The sequence below is a fragment of the Cavia porcellus genome, unplaced genomic scaffold (assembly GCF_034190915.1).
Source record: "Cavia porcellus strain 051 isolate PalLab524CR breed Dunkin Hartley unplaced genomic scaffold, mCavPor4.1 scaffold_29, whole genome shotgun sequence".
Lineage (NCBI taxonomy): Eukaryota > Metazoa > Chordata > Mammalia > Rodentia > Caviidae > Cavia > Cavia porcellus.
Window position 1 is genome coordinate 21,851,256 of NW_026947512.1, and position 16,953 is coordinate 21,868,208.

At 37.5% G+C, this 16,953-nt stretch overlaps 1 protein-coding gene across 12 annotated transcripts in view; it reads right to left on the reverse strand.

Annotated features, from left to right (window-relative positions):
- Positions 1–16,953, reverse strand: part of Ppp1r12b (protein phosphatase 1 regulatory subunit 12B) — a 235,775-nt gene that overhangs the window by 157,579 nt on the left and 61,243 nt on the right. For 11 of the 12 annotated variants that reach the window (XR_010044527.1, XM_063240119.1, XM_003474831.4 and 8 more), the window contains exons 2-3: positions 16,781–16,911; positions 1,230–1,348 (exon numbers count right to left, since the gene is read on the reverse strand). Coding sequence is in view for 11 of the 12 variants with exons in the window: in XM_063240119.1 (XP_063096189.1) it covers positions 1,230–1,348; positions 16,781–16,911 (250 nt within the window). In the remaining variant the exon portion in view is untranslated. The remainder of the gene's footprint in view (positions 1–1,229; positions 1,349–16,780; positions 16,912–16,953) is intronic. The other variant, XM_063240122.1, reaches the window with a different exon arrangement.

The window sequence follows — 16,953 nt, forward strand, 5'->3', positions numbered from 1 at the left end:
TCTGATCTGGGGAATGAATGGGATGAAGAAGCCTCCAATAAAACAGATCAGAACTCTACACACTGAAGAGTTAACTGTGCTACAAAGTTAGGCACATATAGGAACAACTGCTCCAGTACAGCATGTGCCTTAACTGAAGAGTCAGTCAGCAAAACAGAAAAAGTAGGTTCTCAGACCAAGATCATTTTTAAAAACTAGTTAAAAATATGATTTTTAACCTGCAAAACACATCTCAGGAGATGAAACTACATGAGACAAAAGGATAAACCAAGCACAAAAGTGTCCAGTTCAATAAAGCCCAAAAAAACTATATACAGAGGCAGCAAAAACAACAGCTGTTGACATTATTTTAAGGTAAGCTCCATGTGCTTTCTATAAAGGGCCCGCTACTAAGTATTTTCATGTCATCTCATCTATCAGAAATACCCAACTCTGCTGTAGTAACACAAAAGCAGCTTTGGACAATATGTAAACACATCGCTCTGAGTATACCAAAAAATCATATTAAGAAAGGCCACTGGAGTTAAAACTGACATATGCTACAAATTGTGGGTAACCTTGTTTAGCAGTGCCCTCCCCACCAAATCACTGCATCTCATGTCCAGAGTTCTGTGTTAGTTCCAAAGACCTATCTTCCCTGTTCTTTTCTTAGATTAAAAGAACCCAGGGGCCTCCAGTTAGAGAATCCCATTCTACTCCCTGAAATGAATTCTTCTGAAACTACAAAGTAAGAATAAGCATTTTTAGAGTATATTCTTCTAAATTCCACTTTTCAACAAACTATCACAATAATTTTCATGGTTAGTACAGATAAAAGATCACTTCAGAGGTTACAATACATATTTATATAAGCACTACTTTTAGTTTTCTTTAAAAAAAGATATGAAGTCACAAAATGAATTAATGAATATAGCCATGCTGTATCCCATTTTTTCTTTGGACCCTGCAATGTGTAAAATTCAACATAATGTGCACACAGTAAGAAATATGGGCACCTCTCATCAAGTCACCCTAACTATTGCTTGGCTATATGATCTCAGAATGGCATTTGGTGTATTCCTGTGTGAGTTATTAAAAGGATACATGACGTTGGGAACTGATAATGCTGTGCACACAGGTCTAAACCTTTCCTGTCCTAAGATAATCAGAAGATCTCCACAGTGAACAGACTGTGTGCTCTAAGGGGGAGAATGAGAGTCTCCCTTAGCCCTACAGATTTCCCAGGTTACCTTGCTTCTTCACTTGCTCCAGAAGAAGATCCCGCATAGCTGGCTCTTCTGCAAGGTCAGAGGGGACCTCACCTTCACTGTTCACCATACACACACTTGCTCCGTGATTAATGAAGTACCTGTGTGACAAGACCCAGGAGAAATATTATCTCTCAATCTAATACCAGTTTATACTTGTACATTTGAAGTTCACTGTGGAGCAGGGCCTATCTGGAGATTTAAATATGTCATGGTTTATGTCTGTGGCCCCCAGGTCTCATGTGCTTGCATTATGCATTTGTGATTGGTTCACTGTCTAGTGCTTGGATTGATGGTGTCAGTGCTATACCGACATAGGGGTGGAGCCAGGATGTAATGTAATGGCAGGAAGGAGATGTGTCTTGCTCTTTTGCCGGTTTCGGCCTTGTTGTTTGCAGCCACCATGAACTGCAGCCCAGCCATGCCCGCCTGCTTTGGAGCCAACTGAGTGTGGACTGAAACCTCCAAAAACTGTAAGAAATAAACCTTTCCTTTCCCAACTTTGAGCTTTAGGTATTTTGTCTCAGCAACAAGTAAAAAGTAACTAAGACAGTACTGATATTATAGTCATGGTTGACAAGGGAATAGATTTAATATAGGACACACAATTTATAGAATTGTTCTATAATATTCACCCAAAGAGTCAAATGCAAAAGTGCAGGAGATCTGTCCACACACTAGAAACCCAAAGAATCCAGTTGAGGGCCTGGGATTCCACAGCAATGCCCTTTGTGAGTACAGCTGAAGACCTATGGCAAAGTCTACACAAGTCCAATTATAGGCCTAGAGCCTATGACACTGTCTCATGCAAGTCTGTATCACGGATCTGCACAGGGAAGGCCCAGAATTAGTGGGGGAAGCTAGGAGGTCTGTCCCAGCAGGCTGGGAGATCTGCGCTGGTGCCAGGAAGCAACGCTCAAGGTTGAGGACCAGAGCTCCCCCAAAGTGAAACCCAGCCAACTTGAGCAATAGTGAGGACTCAAACTCCTCTCATGATGAGAACAGCTGAGTTCACATCAGGAAAACCAGCCAAGCTTCTTCAAAAGAACCAATAGCACACCATCTTCCCCTCCAGTTCTGCTTTTATGCAGTTGGCACCAATCCTCAGGTGGGCCTTCCACACCCAGCACCATGCTGACTCAGTTCAGTTGAGTGTTACAAGTTGATCATTAGTTAATCCACCACAGGTAGTTAATTTCCAACTCCCTTAGTCTTTAATGATAACTTAAGGAAGTTTCTCTAAGAGAGTTATTGATAAATGCAATGTCAACAAGATTTGTTTCATATTAGCATTCCTAACCCTACACTTTCACTTCCAGTGGATAGTATGGCACTTTCTAAATCCCACAAGGAAGGCATTGTGGCCCTTAAAATTTACCTACCATCCCTGATGCCCAGGTTTCCAAATGGACTTATTGCATGTGAAATTATAGGGATGAAAGCAAGCCCCCAGAAGTTATAAAAATAATTCTCATAAAAAAAGTTTCCACTGCCACCCTGAAGTTTATTAAGTAGCATTCTGTGGGTAAAAAACAGAAAAATAAAATATACATCAAAATTTACATGAATCCTCCTAAATGATATGTCCACAAAACTTTTTCAATGGCCATCTACATGAAAACTTTTGCACTTAGAGGAAACTAAATCACTGAAGAAACATTAAAATACTAGCTAAGATCTAAAGCCACATAAATACTTGATCCTAAAAAAGGAATAAGCTGATAATTTTGATGACTTACATTGGATTACTTTTTATTTTCAAAGTACTATCACAAAAAACTATACCCCGAGTCTGAGGCAAGAATATGAATAAACAATGTGGGTACCATTACCCCCCTAAACATACATATTTTAAGAAATTGAAGTTCACACAGTGAGTAATTTAGTCAAAATCACATAACTGACAAATGGCAAAGGCTACTGCTTGTCTTTTGGATTAAACTCTCATTTACCTTTTCTATAGATCAAACTATTTCTGGGACAGTGAGTACTTTAGTAACACTAGGAATTCTATCAAATATTTCTGAATAAATATATATTGGTAGAAATACTCATTAAGAAATATTTAACAGGGAAAGAAAAGTTATGCAAATTCTACTTCAGTCCTTTCACAATTTAATAAGCATGTATTGGTCCACTAATATATTCACAGAAACATATTTTAGGCACTACAGAATAATGTTTTTATTTTAAAGAGATTAAGATAAAAGAGGACATAACAAAGCATATCAGAACAGAACAATTTAAACAACACAGTATTTCACCACATGACAACCTGAAATAACAGTAGCTACCATAATGTTTCTTTCCTTGAAATAGTTGATCATATCTTCATACATAGTAGCATCAAACGTAACAAAATAGCAAAAAACCATTAAAGAGAATTAAAGAATTACAGGGTATTCAGAACCAAATAACATACTGTCCATAGTTACTATATTATATCATTTCCATTAAAAATTTGTTTATGCTACCACACATGATAAAATCCAGTAAGATACTACATGATAGAACCAATGGAAACAGAACAAAAGTACGGTAGGACTTCAAAACAAGATGATATTAAATCAGCATGGCTATTATGTCTTGTTTTCTTCAAAATAGCTGTTCATACCATCGCTGATAATAAAATCAAACAACCCAGGATAAAACCATTCCAACTAATGAATGTAAACATTATAAGGCTTCAAAGCAATGTAATGGGGAATCATGATTACCATAGACATTTTTGTACTCTTACCATTTCTTACACTAGGGAGACTATTATACAGTATTTATACATGTGAGTCTGATTTATTTCACTTATGAGTATGATCTCAAGTTTCATCCATTTATTTATAAATATCTCAATGAGATCATTCTTTATAGCTGAGTAGTACTCCACTGTATAAAAATATCACATCTTTTTAATCCATTTCTCAGTTGTTGGACACTTTGGTTGTTTTATAAACATGGGTGCACATATATCACTGTAGTATGATGTTTTCAGTTCTTCTGGGAATATGCCTAGAAGTGGAATAGCTGGAACAAATGGGACTTCCAATCCCAGCTTTCTGAGAAATCTCCAGACTGACTCCACAATGGTTGCACCAGTTTACACACCCACCAACAGTGCAGGAGAGTTCCTTTTTCCCCACGGCCTCTCCAGCACTTGTTGTTGGTAGTTTTCTTGATCCTAGCCATTCTTTCTGGGGTGAGATGGAATCTCAGTGTGATTTTAATTTGCACTTCTCTACTGAGTAATGATGATGAACATTTTTTCATGTATTTATTTGCCATTTGTATTTCTTCATCTGAGAACTGTGTATTTATCTCAGATGCCCATTTTTGGATTGGATCTTTGAATTTCAGGGGTTTTTAAAAATTCTTTATATGTTTTAGACAGAAGTCCTTTGTCTGAGGGACAATTCACTAAGATTTGTTCCCCAGTTTTCATTATGGTGGAGATTTCTTCTGACATGCAGAAACTTTTTTAATGAGATATGATCTCAGTTATTGATTCTGGGAAGTATTTGCCATGCGGTCTGATTCCTGTTCATGAATTGTCTACCTACCCCTATGTTTTCAAGATTTTTATCCAATTTGTCTTCCAACAAATTTAGTGTTTCTGTTTTAATATTCAGATCTTTGATCCATTTAGATTTTAGTTTAGTACATGGTGATAGGCATGGGTCTAGTTTTAGTTTTCAGCATATAGAGAGCCAGTTTGTCCAGCACCATTTATTAAAGAGACTGTCATTCTTCCAGTGAACATGTTTGGCCCCTTTATCAAAGATAAGGTGGTTGAGTGTATTTGTAGTTGTGGTTTATCTTCTAATCTATTCCATTAATCTCCAGATCTGTTTTTATTTCAGTGCCATGTTAATTTTATTACAGTCACTTTGTAGTATAACTTCAAGTTAGGGATGTGATGCTTCCTGCCTTACCTTTGCTGCTTAAAATTGTCTTTGCTGGGCTGGGGACTTAGCTCAGTGGTATAAGTGCCTGCTTGGCAAGCACACAGTTGTGCGTTTGATCCCCAGGACCAAATAAATAAATAAATAAATAAATAAATAAATAAATAAATATATCTTTGCTATTCTAGGTCTCTTCTGCTTCCAGATGAATTTTAGGAGTGATTTCTCTAGATCTATGAAGTATGTTGATGGTATTTTCATTCGGATTACATTGAACCTGTATAACAGTTTTGGGAGAATGGTCATTTTCACAATATTTATTCTTCCTATCCATGAACAAGGGAGGTCTTTTCATTTTCTGAGATCCTCTTTGATTTTTTTCAGGGTATTATAATTTTCCCTGTATAGATCTTTTACTTTTTTCTTGAGGTTAATTCCTAAGTAATTCATTTTTTTTTTGGATGCTAATGTGAAGGGTGTAGCTTCTCGTATTTTTCTCTCAGTGATTTTGTTGTTAATGTATAGGAATGCTATTAATTTTTGAGTATTGATTTTGTATCCAGCTACATTGCTGAATTTATTTATTATAGCTAGGAGACTTTTAATGGAGTTTTGAAGGTCTTCTATGTAGAGTATCATATCATCTGCAAATAATGATAATTTTACTTCCTCTTTTCATATCTTTACCCCTTTTATTTCTCTCTCTTATCTAATTGCTCCGGCTAGTATTTTCAGTACTATGTTGAATAGGAGCGGTGATAATGGACAGCCTTGTCTTGTGCCTGATTTTAAGGTAAAGGCATTCAGTTTTTGGCCATTTAAAAGCTGTTGGTTTATCATAGATGGCTTTTATCATAGTGAGGTAAAGACCACCTATTCCAATTTTCTATAAGGTTCTTATCATGAATGAATGCTGGACCTTATCAAAAGCTATTTCTGCATCTATAGAAATGATCATGTGATTCTTACTTTTGGATTTATTGATGTGGTGGATTACACTTATTGATTTATGTATGCTGAACCATCCCTGCATGCCTGGGATGCATCCCACTTGGTTGTGATGTATAGTCTTCTTAGTGATTTTCTGTATCCTGTTTGCCAATATTTTATTGAGGATTTCTGCATTTATTAGGGAGATTGGCCTGTAGTTCTCTTTTTTAGTTGGGTCTTTCTCAGGTTTTGGTATTAGAGTAATATTTGCTTCCAGGAATGACTTAGGAAGAATTGCTTCCCTTTTGATTTCATTGAAGAGTCTGAGTAGTGTTGGCATTAAGTGTTCTCTGTATTTCTTGTAGAATTCCGCAGTGAATCAGTCTGGGCCTGGACTCTTCTTTGTAGGTAAGGACTGAATTACACTTTCAATTTCATTAATAGAAATTAGGTTATTCAGCAGTTTTACGTCTTCTTGACCCAGTTTTGGTACTTTATATGTTTCTAGGAATCTGACCATTTCTTCTGTGTTATTGAACTTATGAGAGTAGAGATTTTTGAAATAGGTGTTGATGATCTTCTGTATTTCCACAGAGTTTGTAATGATTTCACTTTTTTCATTCCTTATTGCATGAATTTGAGCATTTTTTTTTCCTTTTTTAAATAAGGTTGGCTAGGGGCTTATCAATTTTATTTATTCTGTCAAAGAACCAACTCTTTGATTCATTGATTCTTTGGATTGCTTTCTTAGTCTCTATTGCATTAATTTCTGCTCTGATTCTTATAATTTCCTCCCTTCTTTTGGCTTTGGGCTTGACTTGCTCTTTTTTTTTCTAGATGTTTGAGGTGTAGCATCAGGTTGTTTATTTGTATTTGTTCTGTTTTCCTGATGTGGGAACTCAGTGCAATAAATTTTCCTCTGAAGACTGCTTTCATTGTATCCCAAAAATTCCATTACATTGTATTTGTATTTTCATTTGTTTGTAGGTATTGTTTAATTTCTTCTTTAATTTCCCCTGAGACCCACTGATTGCTCAAGAGTGTATTATTCCATTTCCATGTGTTTGTGCGGTTTTTGCAGTTACTTTTTGAAAGAGTTTTGGCCCAGGCCAGACACTGTAGCTGGAAAAGCCTCAGGTGGAACCAAGGAGTTCCTATCTCCCCCACCCCTAGGAATTTACCTATTATGCCAAAAGAATACCAATGGGCTACTTGTGCATCCCTAATGCCCCTCAGGCATCACCCCCTACCTAAGCTACATGTATGCCCCACTCCATGCGTTCCACGGAGAGATCGCAGACCCCGGGGCGGGGAGATGCCATGCCCCAGGGGATCAGGGGTGTCTCTCCCTGCATTCTCAAAATAAAGGTCTTATATTTCACACTTCTTATCTTTTCAGCCGCCGCTGGTCCCCCACAGTTCTTCACTTTTATCATTAATTTTTAGTTTCATGGTGCTATGATCTGATAACATGCATGGCATAATTTCAATTCTTTTATATTTATTTAAATATGTTCTGTGAGCTAGTATATAGTCTATTTTAGAGACTGTCCTATGTACTGCTGAGAAGAATGTATATTCTGATGTAGTTAGGTGGAACATTCTGTATATGTCTATCAAGTCAATTTGTCCACAGGTGTGATTCAGTTCTGTTCTTTGCTGATTTTCTGTCTGGTTGATCTATCTCTTGGTGTCAATGCTGTGTTAAGGTCTCCTGTTATAATTGTGTTATTGCTAATTTGATTTTTTCATTTCTATTAATACTTGCTTTGTATAACTGTGTGCTCTGGAATTTGGTGCATATATATTTAAGATTGTTATCTCTTCCTCTTGAAGTTTTCCACTAACCAGTATGTAGTGACATTCTTTATCTCTTAGGATCACTCTTGGTTTGAAGTGCACATTGTCTGCAAACAGAATAGCTACCCCTGCTTTTTTTGGGTTCCTGTTGCATGAAGTATTGTTTTCCATCCTTTGATTTTCAGTCTGTGAGTTTCCTTTTGGGTTAGATGGGTTTCTTTTAGACAGCATATGATTGGATGTTGTTTCTTGATCCATTCTGCCAGTCTGTTTCTTTTAATTGATGAATTGAGACCATTTACATTAATGATTATATATGGGTTTATTGTTTACATATTACCTTTCTGCTGTTACATCTTTATCTTTCCACTCTGTTTAATTGTCTGCCTTGCTTAGTGGTTTTTTCCTATGTGTATCTAAACTGCCTTTCAGTATTCTCTGCAGGGTTGGCTTGGTGTTCATGAAGTTCCTCCGCTGTTCTTTGTCATAGAAGAATCTTATTTCTCCATCTACTCTGAAGGACAGTTTTTCAGGGTACATCAGTTTAGGTTGGAAATCATTTTCCTTTAGGATCTGAAATACTTCACTCCATGCTCTTCCTGACTTCATTGTTTGTGTTGAGACGTCTGCTGTGAATCTGACAGGTTTTCCTTTATAGGTATCTGTCTTTTCTCTCTAACAGCTTTGAATATTCTGTTCTTATGTTGGATTTCTGGTGATTATTATATGTCTGGGGGTAGTTTTATTTTAGTTATCGCTATTTGGGGTTCTATATGCTTCACTAATCCGTATGTCAGTTTCCATTCTCATGTTTGGGAAATTTTCAGCTATTACTTCTTGATCATTTGTGATGTCTCCTTCTTTTTTTATCCCTATCAATCTTTTTTTTTTTTTTTTTTTTTTTGGTCTTTTTCCTTTTTATCAGTAGCGGGAATTGAACGCATGACTGCCTGCTTGCAAGGCAGGCGCTTATGCCGCTGAGCTAAATCCTAGCCCCTATCCCTATCAATCTTATGTTGTCTTTCTTCGCATCATCTTGCAGCTGTTGAATTGTTATTTCCTGATTTCTTGTTATTTTTAAAAGATCTTTCCTTTCCTGTTCACTAGCTGCAATCTTGTCTTTGAGGTCTGAAATTCTATCTTCACTTTCGTTGAGGTGATTTTAACAACTTTCAATGGAACTGAAAGATTTCCTGTGTATCTCTTTGAATCTGCTTCATGTATGCTGTTTGTTTCTTATATTGTTCACCCAGGGATTCTATCTTTTTGTTTTGTTCCTCTAATTTTTTAACTGTATCTTCTTTAGATGTGTTCAGCATCTCGTTCATTACTTTTATCATTTCTTTTTTTACTTGGGAGATTATTTCCAGCTTGAACTCCTTTAAAGCTTCCCAGAGTTGCTTTTTTATTGCAGTTGCTATTATTTCAGGTGTATGGCATACATTTTCTTCTATGTACATGGCTCCTAGGCTTTCTTGGGATGGGCAGGAGGTTTGAGATTGCATTTTGGTCTTTTGTTTTGTCATTTTCCTATATTTCTGTGTTTCAAGTGTTGTTCCAAGGCTTCTCCTTGGCATGTTGGAAATTGTCTCCTATGCCCTCAGCTCCTGGGACTGAATAGAGGTTGCTGAGCATGGTCCAGTCAGGCCCAAAGGACCTCCTGTGCCACCTCCAGTGTTCCAGGAAGCTGGGCGGGCACCTAATCACTGTGGATGATGGTCCAAAGCTCTCCCCAGGCAAGGACCAATGCACTGGAACTCAGTTCACGTGCTTGCAACTCCCCTGATTGAAGAAGGTCGCTGGGTGTAATCTAGTTGGGCCGCAAAACCTCCCAAGCGTAGTCCAGTGTGGCTAGAAGCTGGGTAGGTCCTTGACCACTAGGAGCAATGATCTTAAACTCTCCTGGGGTTTGGGATGGTGTGCAGGAACTCACCTCCACCGGCAGCCCAGTTCCTTGGATTGAAAGAAGATCACTGGGCATGGCCCAGGCGGGCCCGAAACCTGCAGAGCCCAGTCTAGTGTGGATGGAAGCTGGGTGGGTCCTTGACCACTGGGAAGGATGATCTTAAACTCTCCCGGGCTTGGGGCTCAGTATGGTGAGCAGGAACTCACCCCCACCAGGAGCCCAGTTCCCTCCTCCAGCAGCACAGTTCACCGGATTGAAAGAAGGTCACTAAGTGTGGTCCAGGCAGGCCCAAAATCTGCAGAGCCCAGTCTAGTGTAGCTGGAAGCTGGGCATGTTCTTGACCCCTGGGAGCAATGATCTTATATCAAAATATTTTTTTAAAAAAAAAATCAATATACAGTCATTCCATTCAAATAGTTGACAGAGAGAAAAAAATCAATAATAGTTAGATTAAGACATGATTTGCTTTCTCAGTGTCTAGTACCTGGTATAATAGGGTTCAGTAAATGTTTGTAGGTTAATTTCATGATACAAAGCCCAAAGGCATTCACAATTCATATAATCTTCAACTATTTTCTTCCTCCTCTCACAATCTTAGAGGATGAAGACCTTTTCGATTTCAATTTCAAAATAAATTCCCTCTATCTGTATTTTCAAATCTACCAAAAACCTCTTCCATTCCCTATAATTCAACAGCTCCTCTCCTCTGGTTCCTTCCCCTCAGGCCAAAGGAACATCTACCTCCCCCATTCCCCCCCAAAAAACAAAATACAAATAATGTACATTGTTAGAACACAATAAACATTTGTTGGAGTGAACAATAAAAGGAATCATTTACTGTCTCAAATACATCATACTCTCATTCAGAATTTCTCGTTAGCTCAAATTGTTTCCTCTAACTGAATGGAACACATTCCTTTCTCTTTTTCTTTGTAGATACCTTTCATATCTTTCAAGATCCATTTAAAATACTATTCATGTATTTTATGAAATACTTCATGAAGCCTTTGCCATTCCAGCTCTCAACACTAACTCTGGACCTCTGTCATGACACACACTACACCTTGATGGAATCACCCTACCACTGGAAACTACCTGAGGGCAGCGACTGCATCCTCCTCCCTGCTACCACCACCACCCGGGCACCTCGCACTTTGTTTTCTCCTGGCATTCCATATATACTGCTTGAATTAAATGAAACATCTTCAGTAGTTTGCTCTAACATATATACCCTTCCATTACTGGATCAAATCACAATGTCACTAGGGATATACAGGCCTCTACTTTTTCATTTTCTGATATGTTTCTAGGCCTATGATAAAAAAGACTGGTTTTTAGGAAGTAATATGGCTCATCATTTTTCCATTTTCTCCAGTTTCAGGAAAATAAATAAAAACCTTTTCAGGTTTATTCTTCTGCCTAAAGAATAAACATCAACCTATGAAACAGTAACTATTTTACCATGAGAATCCTTATAGTTGTCCAGAGGCTCAGAGATAACCATTAGCTCAACACATATACGCTTGGCCTTCCTATCCTTCCCATCCTTACTAATGCTTCACTAATAAAAAGTCTTTCTGCTGCTATTTTAAGGGAGAGAGGAAGCAAATGAAAATTGTTAAGGGAAACTCAAGAGAAAATCACCATCCCAATAATCTAGGAAGCCAAACTGAATGCTGTAGCCTTAGGTCAATCTGCTGCTTCTAAGTTAACCAGTATTCATAATAAAAATGGAAGAACACACAAATAACTAGTGCTAAGTCTGAACTCTTAATTAAAATGTGGAAAAAACAACTTCTAAACCTCTCTAAATCTTTTTACAAATATAAGACAAAAGAATCATCATGGAACATGAAATAGAATATATTTAGATTCTTCTTGGAAACCCAATTTACTCATTTCTACTTCCTTAAAGTTAAGAGTTCCTAATGATCCTGGGAGTGTAAAATCTTACGATGCAAAAAAAAGCGGGGGGGGGGGGGACTTGCGGGAGAACATGGTGGACAGACAGCAGCAGCTATGGAGGCTCTCTGTATACAGCTTAGAATCCAGGAATGGTGCGGAGTGAGGAGTCCTAAGCAAGGGGAGATATACCCTGCTGACCCAAGAACGAACTAGGCTGAGAGAAACCAACTGGGAATGCAATCCCGTGCTGTAACAGGAACAGATAAAGTCTCAGTGTGGAAGCTGGAACCCGCACCACTGGAAGCGACTTGGGTTTCCTGCCACCTCTCCTGCGTCTGAATCGGGACAGCAGGGAGAGAGACATGTGAAAGCTCTGAGAGCGGGAACTGGCAAACGAAGTTGAAAGCGGGACAGGCAGGGAGCCCTGCATTGACCTGCGGTGAGTGAGGGAAACAGGGACTCTTCCATGGACTAAAAGGCTTCAACAGAGGACATTCTGGTACCAGGCAGACTAGCCGGAACAGGACGCTACAGTGACTTTAGTCACATATTCCCCTCTCAAGCGGGATTGGTGGGGAGTACATGGCCTGGGTGACGCCCACGGACTAAGACCCAGTAGGCTAGACCAAACCATGTCCCAGTGCCTGGCGATGCACCTTAGCAGTGAAGTTTTCAGTAGGTTGACTGACCTGGAGTGGCGGGCCCAGCAGAGGCTGCCCAGGTCTGTGTCTCCCTAGTACACTGCAGTAGATGGGAACACCTAGCTGGCGGATTCAAACAAACTGTAACCACCAAGGGAAAAAAAAACAAAAAACAAAAACTGGGCCTCGTATTTACACTTGTATGGAAGAAACAAAAAGTATGGGAAGAGGGAGCAACAAGAAAGGGTCCTCGGCCCCCAATCCTGAGAACACTGATCCAAGAAAGGTAAATACAAAGGAGAATGAGGACAGAAAACATGCAATATCAGGCATGGTACCAATAGACATAAAGCGGTATCTCTGGAGCCTCATAGATGAGTTCAAAAGTGAAGTATTTAATGAAATAAAGCAAGATATAAGTAGAATAGTTAGAGAAATGCTAAGCACTGCACAAGAAAAAACAGATAGTGGAATGGAAGAACAGAAAAAAAGGGGAGAATTGTTTGATGGAGAAAATAGAGAAAACAGAATACGTGAAGCAGGTTCAAAGAGATAACCAGGAAACTAAAAACCCTATTGAAAGCCGGCATAACAGCTTGAAAGAAACTAAGGATAGATTATTTGAACTGGAGGACAGATTTGTAAAGTGGGAGCATGAAACGAAAAACTTCTTAAAAATAACAAAAAAACAAACAGCAATAATACAAAGGCTAGAAGATGATAAGAGGATCCATAACTTAAGAATTAAGAACATAAAAGAAGAGATAGGGACACAAACAAATGAACTACAAAAGCTATTCACAGAAATAATCCAGGAGAATTTCCCTAGTTTAGCAAAAGGTAAAGATACTCAGATGTATGAGGCATACAGGACCCCAGCCACCTACAACCCAAACAGAGCTATACCCAGGCATAAAATACTCAAAATTCCAGAAATCCAATATAATAACAATATTAAGTGCCGTCAGAGACAAGAAACAGATCACTTACAAGGGAACACCCATCAGAATTACAGCAGACATCTCGGCACAAACCATCAAATCACAAAGAGCATGGGGGGAAATAATTCAAGCTTTGAAAGATAATAACCTCCAGCCAAGATTGATATATCCTGCACAACTATCCCTAGAAATTGATGGAAAAACAAGGTGCTTCCAGGATAAAGAGGAACTAGAGGAATTTGCAACCACCAGTTCAACTCTACAGCGAATACTGCAAGATATTCTAAAAAAGAAAAATACCAAGATTCCAGAAATAGTGGCAGAGAGGCCACAATGAATGGAGCAGAAAGTAAAATAAAGAAGACAAACTAACAAGTAATGACAGAAAAAGAGCTCACCAGAAATGAGGCAGAGAAGGTTAGATGGTAGGAACATCTATTTTGGAGAAAACAAGACATCATAATAGCTAGTGCTGATTTAGTATCATCTTGTTTTGAAGTCCCATCAAGCTTTTGTTCTTCTGTCTCCATAGGTCTTAACATGTTGTAGCTTATTGGATTTTATTATATGTGATAATATAAACAAAAACTTTTAGACAAGGAGATTATACAGAAACCATTGTTCACTTTCTGTTAGCTGATTCCAAATACCCTGTAATAATGTCATTCCCTTGAACGGTTTTACATTGTTTTGATATGTTTGATGCTATAGTATATGAAGTTATACTCAAAGATTTTGAGGAAAGAGACAACATGGTAACTACTTTTATGTTGGGATTATCTTGTGGTAAAACACTATTTTGCTTAAATGGTTATGTTTTTTTCTGCGCTGTTTTGTTGTTATGCCCTCTTTTATCTCAATCTCCATTTTATTAGTTACTTTTTTATTTTTATCCTTTTAATTAAGGGAAAAATAAATTAAAAAATAGCAGGATATATTATAGTAACCCACTTTGATTTACTATTAACTTGATTTGAAGCCCTGTATTGCTCTCACCATCTTGTTTTGACTGATGTTCCTCTATTCTGTTTTGCTTGATAGTACCAGGTTCGAAAGTATAGGCAACAGCTGTGAAGATAGTGAGATTCATTATGACGCCCATTCTGGTTGACTATTATCTTCTTTGAAGACCTGTAATGTCTCCAGTGTTTTGGTTTTGTTGGTTTTGTTCTTTACTGTTTTGTTCAATTTTATTATAACTGATGATATAGGCAATTCTTTTTAAGATAGCAAGAGGCATTATGGTAACCATTGTTGATTACCTTGTATTATGTTTTTACATTATATATTATGTCCATCCTTTTGATTTGACTGACTCTGTTCTGTTATGTCACATTTGATTTTCCTCTTCAAAAAAAAAAAAAGTAATAAGAACTGTGGGAGTAATAAAACCCAAAATATGTAATTGTCATTGTACCAAAGAGAGGAAAAGAAAGTGCTCTAAACGATATAACTGCATGTATATTAAGTGTATAAGATAGATAACGATATTACTGAGTTTTGTTGGATCATTGAACAGAACTGTTTGCAGTCTCACTGTTTGAATGTTCACTTTATATGCTTTAATTTTGTAACTTGAACAAATATTTCTAAGATGACAATATGTAATCTATTAACTAGTGATTTCCTATTGTTTATTTTTTTCTGAAATTCTGTATAACTTGTACCCTTTTTCTGCTTTTTTTTCTTTTTCTCCTTAAATAAAATTTAAAAAAAAAAAAAGGGACAAGATGACTATGAGCTGATCTTAGTTAAAACATTCTTCACTGGCCCTAAGGTAAAGCTGCCAAGTTGATAATACAAATAATCAGGTTCTTTCTCATTGCATAAAAAACAATGCCATACATTTCAAATGAAAGTGTGAGTAAAACCAAAACTTGTCTAATAATGTACATAATGAAAGATAAAGAAAATTGACGTTACCACCACTCCACCTTTGCAGTAGACTCGGGTCTGGATCATCTCACTCATGGTCAAAGTTCCATATGTCTAACTTGTAATAATCTATAACAGGAAAGTGTAACTGATAGATTTACTTCATTCAAGGTGAGATTTATTTGAGCAAAAGATTGCTGAGTTCTGAACTTATTTCCAACGGAACTATATTCAGTTTCACAGAGAAGCATAATGGCACACAGGAGTATAGGCCCTCCTTGGAAAAGAGAAAAAAATTTTGGAAAAAAGTGAATCTTGACTATAATGAGATTCGGTAGCTCATATATCACAAACATGCCACCTGAACAAATAATCAAATGTCAGTGAAGGGCCAATATTTTTATGTCTCATAGGTAAATGTTTTAAGAAAAATCAAATTTGACAAAGAAGTTAGCTCTTAGATATCATTATCGTGGCACTGATGAATAAAGCTGAAATCAGAACAGTTTCAATGAGACTTTGAAATGGGAACAATGTAGAGGACAAGGAGGTAACAGACTTGCTGATTTGGAGAAGACTGTGAAATGGAGAGTGAAAAAGTACACTACTCATTATTTTTGGCTTTGGGACAATCCAGTCATTCACTATTTTGAACAAGTAGCGCAGTCAAACACCAGCGCTGCTGCATATGGTTTCTCTGGCCCCAACTCTCCCTTTAACTTCTCCCTCCGAGAATCCCTGGCTCAACAGCTGACTTAGGCTTCCAAAGGAAACCTGGGCGAATCACATTTTGTGGTAAGTCATTTTCAGATCTTTACATGGCTTCCAACATAATTCTCCCTGCTGTTTGCTGAACAGAAGAAATGAAATGAAGCTCTAATTATATTACTGAAAATGGCCTTAAAGCAAGCAATCTGATTTTCAAAGGATCATAGAATATCATTTCATTAAATTTACCTTCATCTCGAATATACTCATTCGCTTCATCGTAAAGATGTTTCAACTGTCAAAGTCTCTTTGCTATTTAAAAATAAGCTCCTTGATCAAATTTATTCCTTCATACAATATATATTGCTTATATCCCAGGCACTATATGGTCAAGATTCTTCTGCTAAGAAGGAACATGTAGGTTAGTAGCTACTAATGTATCTTATTAAATATACTCATTCTTCCAGTGTGTAAACACATACCAACCCCTGTGTTTCCTTGGTTTGACAGGGTTAGCCTCTTTCTTCTGCTGCTAACTACATGAAGGCTGTGATATGACCAGCAAATGAAGGCATTTTCTACCTTCATTTGTTCTAAATGCTGATTTTTTAGAACACTGGATTTATAAAGAAGTCTAGAAAAAATCTCCAGGCTTACTGAGCCGGTCAGAAGTGAATGGACCTACTTCACCAGACAAATCCTACCTCCGTATATCCCAGGAAATACAAAATGAACACAGAAAACAAAAAGTTACAACTAAAAAAATGTAGATTTAGCAGCCATGTAAAATATATGACCAATTATCTCTTAAAATAATCAATTTTCTATTTTATAATGTATAATACTTAATAACTACTTATGAAATTTAAACTCTTATGAGCAGAGGAGAAATTAAAGCTATTCCTCCTCTCAAAGCCACACAGAAACTCACTCTGCTATGTTGAGATAGCCACAGGAAGCTGCCGCATGGAGAGGTGTCCAGCCCTCATTATCTTGCTGGTTTACGTTGGCTCTGTTCTCCACCAAAAATTTCACCATGTCCAAATTTTCATCAATACAGGCCTGAAAAGAAAAACCCATTCTATCATTCAACAATTCTTTATT